The 15,342-nt window shown below is 45.8% G+C and overlaps 1 protein-coding gene across 7 annotated transcripts in view; it reads left to right on the top strand.

The window, feature by feature from the left end:
* The window catches only part of adgb (androglobin), a 513,562-nt gene that overhangs the window by 143,500 nt on the left and 354,720 nt on the right, over nt 1–15,342 (top strand). For all 7 annotated transcript variants that reach the window (XM_070889961.1, XM_070889958.1, XM_070889959.1 and 4 more), the window contains one exon: nt 2,233–2,407. In XM_070889961.1, coding sequence (XP_070746062.1) covers nt 2,233–2,407 — 175 coding nt within the window. The remainder of the gene's footprint in view (nt 1–2,232; nt 2,408–15,342) is intronic.

The following is a 15,342-nucleotide window of genomic DNA, read 5'->3' as shown; positions in this document are numbered from 1 at the left end:
TCCAGTTTTGGTCCTCTCAGCCACCGATTCAGTGTCTCTACAGCATCACCTGCCTGAGACCCCTGAACATTGGGCCTCTTGCCTGGCACAAGCTGTTGCTACCTCGTCCTACTCTCTGGTTGGCCACCTGCCAAGTTATTTTAAAGTGTGGTTGGAGCAACAGGTGCAGCCGTCGAGATCACAGCCATTCTTCAGCCCGTTGCCTCTTTGAGATTTCCCAACAGTTGCCACCATTGTTGCAAAATTCCCTGCCATCCACATCCATGTATTTGACATGAAATTTCCCTCAACATCAACTTTCCGTCCCCAACCCATGAGGCACAAAACGTACTTCATCACCATGTTCCTGGCCTTCAGTAATGGTATACACACTAAAAGTGCAGTAAAGGTTTTCAACTCACCTAAAGCTGGTTCCCAGTTAACAGTGGGCGGCTTTGGCTTTGGACTTTGGCTGATCAGTTTGGGGGTGGGGTGGGGGGGCGGTACCCCAAACACAGTGGGGTCAGGTTATATTCCTCTCACCTTTCTGTCGCTTCAGTGTTATCCCAACCTGACTCTCCCATCAATGCAGAACCCCCTTTCCTGAGTCCATGCAAACTACTGAACCCCTCTCCCCAGTACTCTCATTGGACCCAAACTACAGGATATCCATTCCAATTATCCCCAAAAACTCCAGAAGTCACCTCCACTGCTCCCAGATTGCAGGATGCTTCACAAGTACATGAGACCAGGATTCCTTTCCCAGTAGCACTCTGAGTATACACTCCTTACAGTAATTCCACACTTGGACTTTCCTCCCATTCTTCCATATCCCAGGACTCGCCTAATTCTCTCCTACCACAAAAATGCATTCCTCAATGCTTCCACACTTGGAGGCCTCTTCAGTATTTGCAAACCCCACAACCTACCTCTCCAGCACTGCCAAATGCCTGGAGCTCCACCACAGTTCTCCTGATTCCCAGGGCTGCTTTCCAGTCTTGGGGACTCACCTCCATTTCTACAAAAATGCACCGCTCTCCCCAAACTCCAGGAAATTCCCCCCCCCCCCCCACCCCCACCAAGTGTTTCCAAACCACAAGTCCCTTTTCTCCAGTTCTGCTACAATGCAGCAATCTCCAATTCTGCTAAACCCTGCTACCCTCCCAAACCCCAGAATCCCAAATACTGCTAAACTCAATCACCACTCTAGTCCTCAAATATCTCAGCACCCTCGTCACAGTGCTTCCAAATTCCAGCAGTACAACCCCAATCCTACCAAACCCTGGTCCATCCCCTTCTGCAACCAAGCATAGGGTCTCCATCACTGCTGCCTCAGCCCAAGACCCCCTTCAATGGGAGGCATATTAGGGAGCGGCAATAAATGCTGGTCTTGCCAGTGATACTCACATCCTGTGAATGAATTTAAAAAACCTTCCAATACCTCTCACCTCTGCAGTCCTGGTACACAGCTAGTGCAATCTAATGCACAATCCCTACAATCTTCCTGTTTAGTCTTGGCTTTTAAATAAGTAATGGATAATTTACTTATCCTATATAAGAATTTTCAAAGCCATTGATGTTTACTGGTAATGGAAAAATGGACAGAATCACAGAACTCAATCATCAAATCACTGGTAAAAATACCATTTAATAGGAATATAACTTGACTTTTCTTATCACTGTAAATACTACAGACATAAACCATTTACTTTTCCCTTTCTCTCTTTTATCAATGCCCAACTCTCACTTTCTCACTCGCAGCTCAAACCAACAACTTTTCCTCGCTCACCACCACTAACCTCTCCATGGCCTTATGCTTCCCTTCTCTTTCCTCCCTTAACGTTTTCTTGCTCCTGACCACTCACTCGACCCAACCTTGTCCCATCACCTGTCGAATATCCATCTTCATACTCGGGTAACAGACCCCAATTGATTTCAAAACACTGAAACTTCCGCTAAAACACTACAGCCTCAAGCAAAATCTGTGGGCCAAATCGTGATCGTTCTTTTGTTGCTCTGCAGCGCTGACCCCGTCAGAACTGAGAGGCTCCTTTGGGCACTTCAGACCAGAGTGATATGGAGGGAGGGGCGGGTGGGTGGGTTGGAGGTTTCTATTTATGAGCCAGTTGACTTTATAAGCAATTCAATAGCGTTGAACTCACAACCTTCAAATCTTGAGGACTATAACCATCATACCCATCCCATGTTTTGTTTCTGTTTAGTGACTTTACGCGGTTCTTCTGCACCTTGTAGGCTCAATCCTCAGAGAGGTTGCGACACTATGGACTTTCCCACATATATAGCCACCCAGTACAAGTGACAAGGACCAGGTGTTGTCCCCTTGTGAAGCCACCAGAAAGCTCTCAGGTTCCACGATGGAAGCTCATCAGACCACGAATTCGTACTATTCCAATAGCTGATCCAAAAGGTAATGTTATTTTAAGTTCAATAACTAAAATTGTTTACTCTTTAAATTCTCAATGTTTTCAAGTTGCATTCATATAACTTCACATTATGGGACAGTTTTGTCTTCTGAACTTGAAAGCTCGTAATTTTAGTTTTTCAACAGCTGTTAATGAATTTGTGGTGTACAAACCTCCAATGAAGCAGAGAGTAAGGTGTCCGAAGGGAGACCATTTGTGGCCAAGAGCTGATTAGAGATACTTTGGAAATGAATAAAACAAGGAATCCAAGAAAACAGAAGCAAAATACTGCGGAGGCTGGAATCTGAAATAAAAACAGAAAATGCTGGAAATCTCAGCGGGTCAGGCAGCATCTGTGGAGAGAGAAACAGAGTTAACATTTCAGGTCGATGACAGGATGGACTGGAAATTAGCTAATTTCAGATGTTAACCAAGATAATTTCAGGGCTGGCAGGTCCCGATTAAGCTGCTCTCCTTTGCAATTCCATCCATTGCCCTTCCAACCCACCCCCTCCAACAACAACAGCAGCAACTTGCATTTATATAGCGCCTGTAACATAGTAAAACATCCCACGGCGTATCACAGGAGCATTACCAAACAAAATTTAACAGCGAGCCATATGAGGACATATTAGGGCAGATGACGAGGTAGTTTTAAGGAGTGTCTTAAAGGAGGAAAGACAAGTAGAGAGGCAGAGCAGTTTAGGGAGGGAATTCCAGAGCCTAGGGCCTCGGCAGCATGCCTGCCAATGGTGGAGCGATAAATTCGTTGATGCGTAAGCGGGTAGAATTAGAGGAGCGCAAATATCTCAGAGGATTGTAGGACTGGAGCAGGTTATAGAGATAGGGAGGGGCAAGGCCATGGAGGGATTTTAAAACAAGGATGAGAATTTAAAATCGAGGCATTGCTCAACCGGGAGTCAAAGTAGGTCAGTGAGCACAGGGGTGAACGGGACTTGGTGCGAGTTAGGATACCGGCAACAGAGTTTTGGATGAATTTAAGTTTATGGAGGGTGAAAGATGGGAGGCCGGCCAGGAGTGCGTTAGAATAGTCAAGTCTAGAGGTAACAAAGATGAGGGTGTCAGCAGCAGATGAGATGAGTCAGGGGCAGAGTTGGGCGATGTTGCATCTCTTTCACTGTTTCAGGTCTACTGCTCCTAATAGTGGGTACATTTTAGTTCAATCTACAAGTTTAAAACTAGACTATACAGAGCACATTGTACACCCAACCCTGTTTGTTCTATCATTTCCCTGTGCTCTTCGCTACCACTGGGAATCTGCTCATGTTTGATTTCCCAGACTCCTGAACTCCTCTGCCATCAGGAGTACGCTGCTCTGCTGGATTACACTGTATGTCTTGGCTGATGCAACTCTCTGCCACTCAATCTCACCAAATTTAAGATAACCTGTTCGAGCCTATAGTGCCATCCCACCGCCTGCCTCTCAGCTTTACTCTGCAGCTGTGTTGGATCCTGGACAGAAATCTGCTTCCTCCTGGAACCAAATTCCATTCGTCTGCTGGCTCCTGGGATCTACTGTGACCTCCACCTACATCGCCACTTTCTGAGACTGTATTTGCATCTTCGGCGTCTGTTCGCAATCTTGGTGTCCTGAGGTCAGCTTCCAACCACATGTCCTCTCTGCCTACTTCCACTTCTATAACATTGCCTGCCTTCGCCCGCCCCCGCCGATCTGCTGCTGAAAATGTCATCCATGCTTTTGTTACCCTGACTCGATTATTCCAGTGCTCTCCTGGCCAGCCTCCCATGTTCCCATATTCCACCCTCTGTAAACATGAGCTCATCCAAAACTCTGCTCTTAACTCGCAGCAAGTTCTGTTCACCCATCACCCCTGTACTCGCTGACTTAGATTGGTCTCCAGTCCAACAACGCCTCAAATTTAAAATTCTCATCCTCGTGTTTAAATCCCCTCATGGCCCTACTTCTCCCTACTTCTGAGCTTAAAAGGAATAGTAATACATTTGGGATAGGAAGGGAGAAAATAATTGACAAACTAGCAAAACTAAAAGAGGATAAGACCACCAGCCCAGATGGTATGCACCTACACATACTCAAGGAAACTAGGAAGGAGATAGCAGAGGCACTAGTTTATATACATAAAAATTCCATAGAAGAGGGGATAGTGCCAGAGGACTGGTGAGCAGCTAATATTGTTCCTATATACAAAAAGGAGATAAAACAAAACCTGGGAACGAGACCAGTCAGCTTAACGTCAGTAATGTGAAAGACACTGTACTCTATACTAAAAGAAATGATAGAAAAGCATCGAGAGACAGAAAATAGAATAAAAAATGGTCAGTATGGATTTTGAAAGGCAAAGTTATACTTAGCTAACCTGATATAATTCTTTGAAAAGGTAACAAAAAGAAAATCCCATATGTTGTGTATGTATAACCTAAGAATATACCCTGTACACTCAATGTACAGCTACATAAGACTACTGGATGTACCTTCACACTGTATGCACTCTGCTTGTACCACCAGAGGGTGCAACTGGTGGAGACCGAAGGGTCACCTGTACACAACAGGTAACCAGGTATAAAAGGGAGCTCACTATGCTGTACCCTCACTCAGCAGCTGTAATAAATGGACTAAGGTCACCACAGTGCAAGTACAATACCTTGCCTCGTGGAGTCATTACTAGAGTGCTTACAGACACAATAACTGGCGACAAGATTACGAATTTCACCGCGAAAAATGGCTAACCTTGGCACCTTTCAACAATTCGCCGATGGGGAAGATTGGGAGGCCTTTGGGGAAAGGCTCGAACACTTTTTCATTGTGATCGACCTGGCGGGAGACACCCCGACCTCGCTGGCTGATAAGTGCAGAGCTATCCTGCTCAGCAGTTTTGGGCCCACTGTCTATGGCCTTGTCAGGGACTTGTTAGCCCCAAAGAAGACAACAACCAAAACATATGCGGAGCTCGTAACGATGATACAGGAACAACTCAAGCCTAAAGAGAGCATCCTCACAGCCAGACACTGGTTCTACACCCACCGGTGGCCTGAAGACCAAGAAATCGCAAAAAATGCTGCAGACCTCAGACGATTGGCTGCACCGTGTGATTTTGGCGACCACCTCACCGAAGCACTGCGGGACATCTTCGTTATTGGAATCGGCCACAAGGGCCTTCTCCACAGGCTGCTTTCTGCGGACACCACGGTCACTCTGCAGAAGGCAATTAACGTGAGCCATGGCCTCGGCCTGCAATTCCAAGTGGACGACTCACCCCCAGGACTCTAACCCGGCAAGTACTGTGAACCGACTGGTGCCTTTTAGTGGCACGGCTGCTGCAAGCGGTCTCAGGGTAGAGAGAACAGAACCCTGAGTCCCGCAACCCTGAATCTGACACATGGGGCCAACCGGCAAACCCCATGCTGGCGCTGTGGAGGAAATCACAGGGCCCACCAGTGCCACTACAAAGACTATACTTGCAAAGGTTGTAACACGAAGGGCTATCTCCAGCGAATGTGCAAGAGAAATTTTACTCACCGAGTCAATGAAGAGTTGGCCGACCATCCGTACTCCAGCGACGATGAAGAGAGAGTCCATGAGGCAGCTCAGGCCCACAATGAGGTGTACGGAGTGTTTACCTGCTCCACCAAGAGTTCTCCGTTGAAAATGGAAGTTGAAATCAACGGTGTTCCAGTCACGATGGAGGTGGACACGGGCGAGCCAGTCACTGATGAATCAGGCGGCCTTTGAGAAACTCTGGGACAGTCCAACCGAACGACCTAAAATGATCCTGATTCAAGTGAAGCTGCTCACCTACCCAGTCGTTGTCAGCGTGGATGTCCAGGTGTCCCATGGCAGCGCGATGCACAAGTTACCTTTGTGGATTGTTGCTGGTGATGGTCCAATGCTGCTAGGAAGAAGATGGATGAAACAAATCCGTTGGAGCTGTGAAAACCTCCAGCCTCAGGTGATCGACGTCCTATGCGGCCCCAAATTTGGATCCAGCACAACACCTGAGAAACCAGCTACTCAACTCGACTGCATGGAAACAACACAGACCGCTCAACCCAATGGCGAGATGATCCAGCCCAAACGACCCGACCTCACCTTCCAGGCTCCAGTGGCAGGACTCCGGAGGAAGAAAATCGGCGCAGAAGGCAACTTCCCTGCTTCCATGGCAGAACCTGGGGAAAAAAGGATCACCGCAGCCTACCTCGTGGAGAGAAAGAAGATGACGTCCGAACCACGAGGTGAAGCGCCAGAAGTAAAGGTGGTGGCAACCAGACCATGAGGGGCAGGTAACCAGGTATAAAAGGGAGCTCACCATGCTGTACCCTCACTCAGGAGCTGTAATAAATAGACTAAGGTCACCATAGTGCAAGTACAATACCTTGCCTCGTGGAGTCATTACTAGAGTGCTTATAGACACAATACAATAGATGTCATATACTTGGATTTTCAAAAGGCCTTTGATAAGGTACCACATGGTCTTATTGAATGGCAGGCTCGAAGGGCCATATGGCCTACTCCTGCTCCTAATTCTTATGTTCTTGTGTTCTTATGATAGGCTCATGACAAACCGGGCATGTGGAATCTGGGGAGAAATCGCAAATTGGGTAAAAAATGGAAAGCAGAGAGTAGGGATAAAGGGTAGTTATTCAGGGGCCAAGTTTCGGCCTGAGTTGCTCCTGTTTTTTCGGAGCAACTGGTTTAGAATGGAGTATCTTAGAAATTGCAATTCTAGGCATTTAGTTTGCTCCAGTTCTAGTCAGTTAGAACAGTTTCACTTTGGAACAGAATTTTTTTTTCAAAAGGGGGCGTGTCCGGCCACTTAAGCCTGTTTTCAAAGTTTAGGCAGTGAAAACTTACTCCAAAACTAACTTAGAATGGAGTAAGTGAAGATTTTTGTACGCTCAAAAAAACCTTGCCTACACTTTACAAATTAGGCGTAGGTTACAAATGAGCGGGGGGGGCGGGGGGGGAAAGGGAAGTCATTAAATTCTACAATCATTCAGCATTCATACTTATACAAATAAAGATCCAACCTGAATAAAAATTTATAAACAAAGCAAAGATTAAATATTCCATGTTCCTACCTGTGTGCAGCAGCAGCAGTCTTCGAGCTGCTGTGCTTCAGGCAGGCCTTCCATGTTGGAGACAGGGGTGGCGTCAGTGTCTCGACGGCAGCCCAACAGCGGCAGCAAGCAGCCTTCGAGCTGCAGTGCTTCTGGCAGGCCTTCCTTCCATCAGTGGGTGGACGGCAGCCGAAAAAACAACAAGCAGCCTTCGAGCTGCGAAGGGGACTGAGGCCATTCGGCCACGCGATAGAGGCGGGGTCAGTGGCTGGCCAGCAGCCGAAGATACAGCAAGCAGCCTTCGAGCTGCGAAGGGGACTGAGACCAATCAGCCACGCGATAGGGGCGGCGTCAGTGGCTGGCCAGCTGCCGAAGATACAGCAAGCAGCCTTCGAGCTGTGAGGGGGACTGAGGCCATTTGGCTACGGGATAGGGGCATCATCAGTGACTGGACGGCAGGCAAAGACACAGCAATCAAGCAGCCTTCGAGCTGTGAGGGGGACTGAGGCCATTTGGCCAGGGACAGGGAGAGGCAGCCACATCGACACTTTTAAACTTAAATTTGCAGAATGAGTGCTGCATTGTCAACACCACGTATTATGCAGTGGTTCGCCATCAATTCACTGCATAGGAGAGAATTGATTAGAGCTCACGGCACCAGGAACATCATAGCCCGTAGGTTGATGGGCAGGAGACCTTACCCACATCGACAATATCGAGCCAGGCGCTCGTATCTGGACATGAGCGAGGCTGATTGTGTCAAAAGGCTGCATTTCCGCAGAGAAGTTGTCGCTGAGATCTGTGATATTTTGAGAGCAGATTTGCAGCCCAGAAACAGAACACCAACTGCCCTGTCTGTTGCAGTGAAGGTAACAGCTGCACTTTCTTTCTATGCCTCGGGATCGTTTCAGGCTACAACTGGAGATGTGTGTGCCATCTCTCAACGTGCAATACATGGCTGCATTTACCAGATCACGGCTGCACTGTATGTGCGAAGGAATGACTTCATCAATTTCCCAATGACTACACAAGCGATCCATGAGAGGGCTGTGGGCTTCATCAGGATTGCTGGCTTCCCAAAGGTACAGGGCTGCATTGATTGTACCCACATAGCCTTGCGAGCACCTGTGGAGGAATCTGAGCAGTACCGAAATAGGAAAGGTTTCCACTCTATCAATGTGCAGCCCGTGTGTGACGGCAAGCAGCGCATCATGTCAGTCGATGCGAGATACCCTGGCAGCACCCACGATGCGTTCATCCTACGCGACAGCGTTATATTTGACATGTTTGAGCAGCTGCCAGAAGGGCAGAGCTGGCTACTGGGAGACAAAGGGTACGGCCTGACTACCTGGCTCATGATGCCCCTACGCGTGACACGGACAGAAGCTGACCATCAATACAACATGGCACACATTGCAACGCGCAGCATCATTGAGAGGACCATTGGCACATTGAAACAGCGATTCCGATGCCTGGACCATTCTGAAGGACACTTGCTATATTCTCCTCAGATTGTCGGTCACTTCACTGTTGTGTGCTGCATGCTTCATAACTTAGCCATCATGAGGCAGCAGGAGCTGGTAGTGGAACCAGAAGACCTACGTGAGAGTCCAGTGCATGATGATAATATTACGGAACAGCAGGATGTGGATGATGACGACGATCAGGAAAGCAAGCAAGTGCCTGATGCCGGAGCACGAGGTCGGAGGAGGGCCGTCCATCGTGCCCCTTTAACGATTGCACAAGCCTTGCGCCAACAGCTCATCCATGAACGCTTCAACTATTGATGCCTGAGGGCTCTGCGACCACTGTTGCGCATGGACATATTTATTCTTTGCAGTTGCTCCTATGTTGTGTTGTGTTAATGGAACATGAAACAGTTTTAATGAAAAAATATTTTATTGAAAAGTTAACGTCACTGTAATAAAATATTTGTTGTATCAAACTATACTTTTTAATATGACTCTTGAAGATCACTTAAAAACTTTAAGATCACTTATAAACTTGTAAAGTTACAAAAGTTACAAAACAATGTCAATGTGAAAAATCTTACACTCTTAAGATCACTTAAACTTCAAGATCACTTTTTAGATGCTAAATTAAATAAGTTACAGAATGTGAGCGCATTTACACTACAAGATCACTTGAAAACCCTGAGATCACTTATAAGTTGTAAAGTTACAAAACTTACAAAACAGTTTCAATGTGAAAAATGCCACTACAGCTACATCAAGAACAAGAACAAAAGCAGCAAAGAAAGGCTACAACCATGTCTCATCCATATCTCAGTGAATGTTCACTTCCTCATGGGGGTGTCATTTGATTGGCCGGGCTTTGTGCCCTTATTGCAGCAGCTACCTCAACCAGGCCCATCCTGACAGCCTGTGCCGACACTTGCATGCCCTCCCTGACGGCCTGTGCCGTCGATTGCACTCCCTCGGACGTTCCCTCCTTAAGTTCCTGTGTCATTACTGCTATTTCTCCTGTCAGGACCGTCAACTCTTCACCCACTGCATTGACGCCACCGATGAGTGATCGGGTAAGCTCATTGGTCTCCATACCCAATGCCACAACCTGAGCCGCATCTTTTGCACGCTGCATCTCAGGAGAGCGTGTCTCCAATCTCCTCCTCTGCCTGTGTCTGCCTTGTGGCACCACTACACAGGGAGGCGCAGGCTGGAACTGTGGGACGCTCAGTGTTCCAGGCGGCAGAACTAGAGGGAGCGGCTCGGGCTGGGACGATGGGACGCTCTGTGTTGCAGACGGCAGTACTGGAGAGAGAGGTTCTGGCTGGGATGGTGGGGCGCTCGAGTGCGAGCCGTGGGCTGGGATGATGGGTGAATGGGTGTAAACTGCTCCATGATATCAGCAGCACCACTGGGACCCGCAACATCGGAATCAAAACCATGATAGGGGTTGGAACTCTGATGCCCCTTGATGGGGGCTCATAAACCTTAATATGGAAGCTCTCCCCTGCAGACATTTCAGTCATCGCTGCCATCATCCAGTCTGGATCGTCTGCATCTGGTTGTACTGGTTCTTGTTCTGTATCCTCAGGATCCTCAGGGTTGGCAGCAGCAGCCTCATCATCAACATCATCATCATCATCATCACGTTCTGCAAAATACATCAGAACAGTCAAATGTTTAACAGCAAGGGAGGGGGCCGGATGTGTGGCATGAGTACTCTCACACATAGCAGGCTAGGCAGCAGGTTGATTTAAAGGGCCACGATGTATTTTCAGGACTTACCCTCTTCCTCGCGTGCGGGCCCAGCTTGTGCTGCACTGATTGCTTTTCTCCATGTACGATTCATCATAGCAGCTATCCTTTGTTCCAAGGGTGTCAGTGGATGCAGATTGGGCATGCCTCCTCCTGTCCGAGTTGCCTCCCTTTTGTTGTGGACCAATTTCTTCTGCAAAGAGTAAAATATAACTTTTTATAGAGTGTGTCAGTCTGCAAGGTGGGGCATATAGATAGCCAAGTTACAATTACGATTACATTAAAAATGGAAAATATTACTTACACTAACTACTTGACCAAGGTCGTGCCATTTCTTTTTACACTAGCTTCCAGATCTCATGGTATGCACCACTGCGCAGTAATCTTCTGCAACTTGGTTCCACCGTTTCTTCATTTCTTTTGGTGCCACTTTTATGCGACCTCTGTTGCTGGTATCTAGCTCCTGCCATCTCTGCTCAATTATGTTGACTAATATCTCTACTTCCTCATGCAAGAAATTCTTTGTTCTTGGTGGACGTTGATCCATTGCAAAGTTGAATTGGCACTCTTATTTCTCAAAACACACAGTCCTTAATTTGCATGCACCAATGCAGCACCTGTTCTGGAAGTTTAGCAGTGAAAAGCTGCACTCACTGATTTCAGCAGGTGATTTATTCAACAGTGCTGCTCAAAGCACTCCTTCACACACACAAATATCACTAAAATTAAATCACCAGCCTTTCCAGGGGTCCACGAGACAAATCTTCACTTTTCCTCCAGTCCCTTTAAAAATGGCCGAGTGCCAATGTTTATTTTCCACTGCACCTGTTTTTTTTAGCGAGCCTGCTCCCACCCCGGCTTTTAAAAAAATATATAATGAGCCCGCTCCTGTAACGAACCGGAAGCACGCATGCACAGAACGTTTCTAAGCAGCTTCCGGTTCATTGGTAGCAGTCATGTACATTTACATTAATGATTTGGACTTAAGAACAAGCAACTCAATATCAAAATGTGCAGAAGATACCAAACTGGGTGACATAGCTAACACTGAGGAAGCATGGAACATAATAAAAGAAAATATTAGAAAACTTGCAGACTGGGCAGTTAAGTGGCAAATTAACTTTAATGTCGATAAATGAGAGGCGATGCACTTTGGTAGGAGAAATAGAAACGTCACCTATACAGTAGAAACTAAGAAACTGAATGGGGTAGAAGAACTAATGGATCAAGGGATGCAGGTCATTTCTTGGTTTTGTATTCAATGTCCTGACTTACAAAACCAAGTACAGTATTCCAAACGCTTTTCAACTTGCCCTGCCATCGTCAAAGATTTGTGAACATGCACCGCCAGATGCCTCTGTTCTTGCCTCAGAGAACTCAGTCAGGTTTGTCAGGCATGATTTGTCTTTAATAAATCTGTGCTTCTCCAAGTGAGAATTAATTTTGTCCTTGACAATGGTCTCTGATACTTTTGCCACCACTGATGTTAGACTGATTGGCCTGTAGTTACCAGGTTTATCCCTCTCCACTTTTTTGAACAGGGATGTAACATTTGCAATTCTCCAATCCTTTTGCACCACTCCTATGTCCAAGGAGGATTGAAAGATTGTGGTCAGAGCTTCCGCTATCTCCATCCCAGTTTCCCCCAGCAACCTAGGTTGCATCCCATCTGGACTGGGTGACTTGTTAACTTTGAGTGATGCCAAGATGTTTTTCACCTCCTTTCTATCTATTTTCATCCTATCTAATGGCCTAGAAATCCCGATCGAGTGTAAAAGTTAAAAAAGATGCGCACTTACCTGTTCCTGCTGCGCCCACAAGATATCCCGGTCCTGAGGCCTCCACTCACTGCACTTCGGAGTGTGTGCACCTCAGGACATCCGTAAGTTGGAGCTGTAGTCACATGGCTCTGGGCAGCCTATCCAGGTAAAGTATTTTCTCATTCCGAATAATGGAAATTCCGTAAGTTGGAGTTCCCATTGTTATAATTGAGAAACAGCCCCCAAATATCCAAAACACTAATTAAAAAATAGAAAAAATACACCACATATTTAATATTAATTTAAATTAAAGTTATTTATCTTATAAAAAATTTTTTTTTTTCGATTTAAAAAAAAAAGATTTTTAAAATTATGGTTTAAAATAAACTTACCATAGTGGGCAGGGTTTTTAACAATAAAATGTGTTTTTTAAATGTAATTTTACTATGTTTTTGTGTGTTTTAAAACTTTTATGCCTGTAAAAGTAGGCTATGTGCCTGCTTTTATCATGCGCAAGAGTTTTCAGGTCATTTGCTGGGCAATATATGGATGGGTAAATACCGCAGTCTTGCCCATGCGAATGTCCTGGCTGTGGGGATAGGGGGGATCTGTCATATTGCAGCCTGACAGATCGGAAAAGCTGGTTTTCAGTGCATGCGCATTGTCGACTCTTATCAACTCTTACATGCAACTGTCCATCTCTCATCATTGTTTTGGTCCATTTTGCCCTCTACCCCAGTCTATCTGACGGCTAGTGTGGCTGCTCTGGCTTCCTTATCTCTTCCTCAGGGACTCCTCAACAAAACTGCTGACTTTGGCTGTTAAAGTGTTACTAAGGTTAAGCTATAGTTTAATGCATATAAGTGTGCTATACCTATATAAGCAAGTGTTACATACATATGAAATTATACAGCCCCTTCTAATACTGATAAGTTCACAACCTCGGCATAATTCAGACCACCTATTTGCAACTTTTACAATTTATCCCGTACAATTCCCCCCTAATGGCCCTTGGCTATATGCCCAAGATAGGCCATTTCCCAATTAATACCTCACAGGTGAGCTTCCAGGGTTGTCCTTTCGCTTGGGTAGCGCTACTTTCCGAGCTGCAGGACGACCTGTTGGCTTTCCCATCAAGGTTATACTAAGTAAGTCCTTTCTACCGGACTGTCCGATTTCCCTTTATTCAATGTTTTAACTATAGTATAGGCTAGGGCCTGCCTCTTACGTCGGTTACACCTTTTTATAGGATAATACTAGCAAGATGAGGTCCCTTGTACTGCAACCAGTACATTTAGTCCAGCATAGTTCGTGTACAAGTCCTTTTTAGCCAACATTTTCTCGGTGTTTCTTCTATCTTTCCTCCACTTGGGGTCTTCTCTATTCTGCCGAATTTCTGTCCCGCCTGGGGTATCCTCTATGTTGTTGAATGGTGCCCAATTCAGTCGAGTTTGTTTCTCTTTCAGTTCGAGTATTGGTTTTTCTTGTGGCCCGATGGCCTTCGCATAACCTCCTCGGATAATGTCCATCATTGTCCCATCGATCTTTCCTCCTTTAGCTCAGGGGTTATAATAAACCCGTTTATATCTGTCTCGTCAAGCGGAGTAAAGCAGAAGTCAATATCCATCTCCATTTCCTCGTGGAACAGCGATAATTTTGTAGCCCTGTGTTAGGGGGGTGATACTCAAGGTGCACCCGTCCACTTGGTTATATCCACAGTCATCTTTGATCATTCATAGTGGATCTCGACATAAAGCAACTTGGTTATTTTTAATAACAATCATCTATGCTGAGACTCTTAGTACTGTTGTTCTCTTCAGTTACATTTCTGGTTTGTCATGGTACTACATGCGAGTTTGCTTTCTTATTTCTCCTACATTGTTTGGTATAGAGGATCTCACTTTGTCACATCATACTGTGGTATAGATAATACAAAACCTATTCTATTTAAATGTCCGGTTACACATCTGGCCTTTGGGACCCAAGCATGAATGTTTATCCGCACCTCGCAGGCATGAGTCATGTTTCTGTCCAAGGTCCAATTGGTAAATACATCATGTGTTATCCAATCTGGCACCTTTCCATTCTGAAACTGCTCTAGGTTATGTTGTATTCCATTGAGCAACCATGCTCCATATCCTGTACATACTAGTTCTGTCTGTATGGTTTTACTTAAGTTCCGTTCTGCTCTATTCATCGAATTTATAGATCTGGCTGGTCTCGCAATGTGTGGGCCACTTGTAATAATTCCCTTTCTGAGCCATTACCCAGTTGTGCCTGTCATTATCCTCATCCCTTTCCAGCAATCCATGTAAGGTTCGTGTTAGAGCATTAACTCGACTATCTATCGTGTGCAGGTCTATAGTATTTACCGTCGCAACTCCCACCGGGTATCCCGCGCCTACCATTTCCAGTATCCCTCTTTTTTCCTGATTCCATTGATTAGCTGACATTCTTGCCACATTAAACTTCATGGTTCTTGATTCATGGCCTTCAAGTGCCCGCAGGGTCAGGTTTTTATACAGGCTTATAGTGGGGGGTGGTTATAATGTTTAAATTTAGGAAAACAGTAATTATTCGCTGATGTAACCTGAAAAGAAGTAGAAAGAAATCAAGTGTGATGTCACAGCCAAGCGGGTAAATGATTGGCTGGTCGATTGGTGAGTAGTTTTTCCTTTTTATTTATTTTTTCTTTTCTTATCAGTAAGAAACCTTTGGCTTTGTTACCAATTAGGTTAATTTAAGGGTTAAGTCATGGCAGGAGAGCCCAGACCCGTGTCATGCTCCTCCTGTGCTATGTGGGAAATCATTGACAGTTCCAATGTTATTGACAACTACATGTGCAGGAAGTGTATCCAGCTGCAGCTCCTGTCAGACCATATGACAGTACTGGAACTGCAGATG

The sequence above is a fragment of the Pristiophorus japonicus genome, chromosome 9 (genome assembly GCF_044704955.1).
Source record: "Pristiophorus japonicus isolate sPriJap1 chromosome 9, sPriJap1.hap1, whole genome shotgun sequence".
NCBI classification, from domain to species: Eukaryota; Metazoa; Chordata; class Chondrichthyes; family Pristiophoridae; genus Pristiophorus; species Pristiophorus japonicus.
Note: the sequence above shows the minus strand (reverse complement) of the source record. Positions and strands in the feature narration are given on the sequence as shown.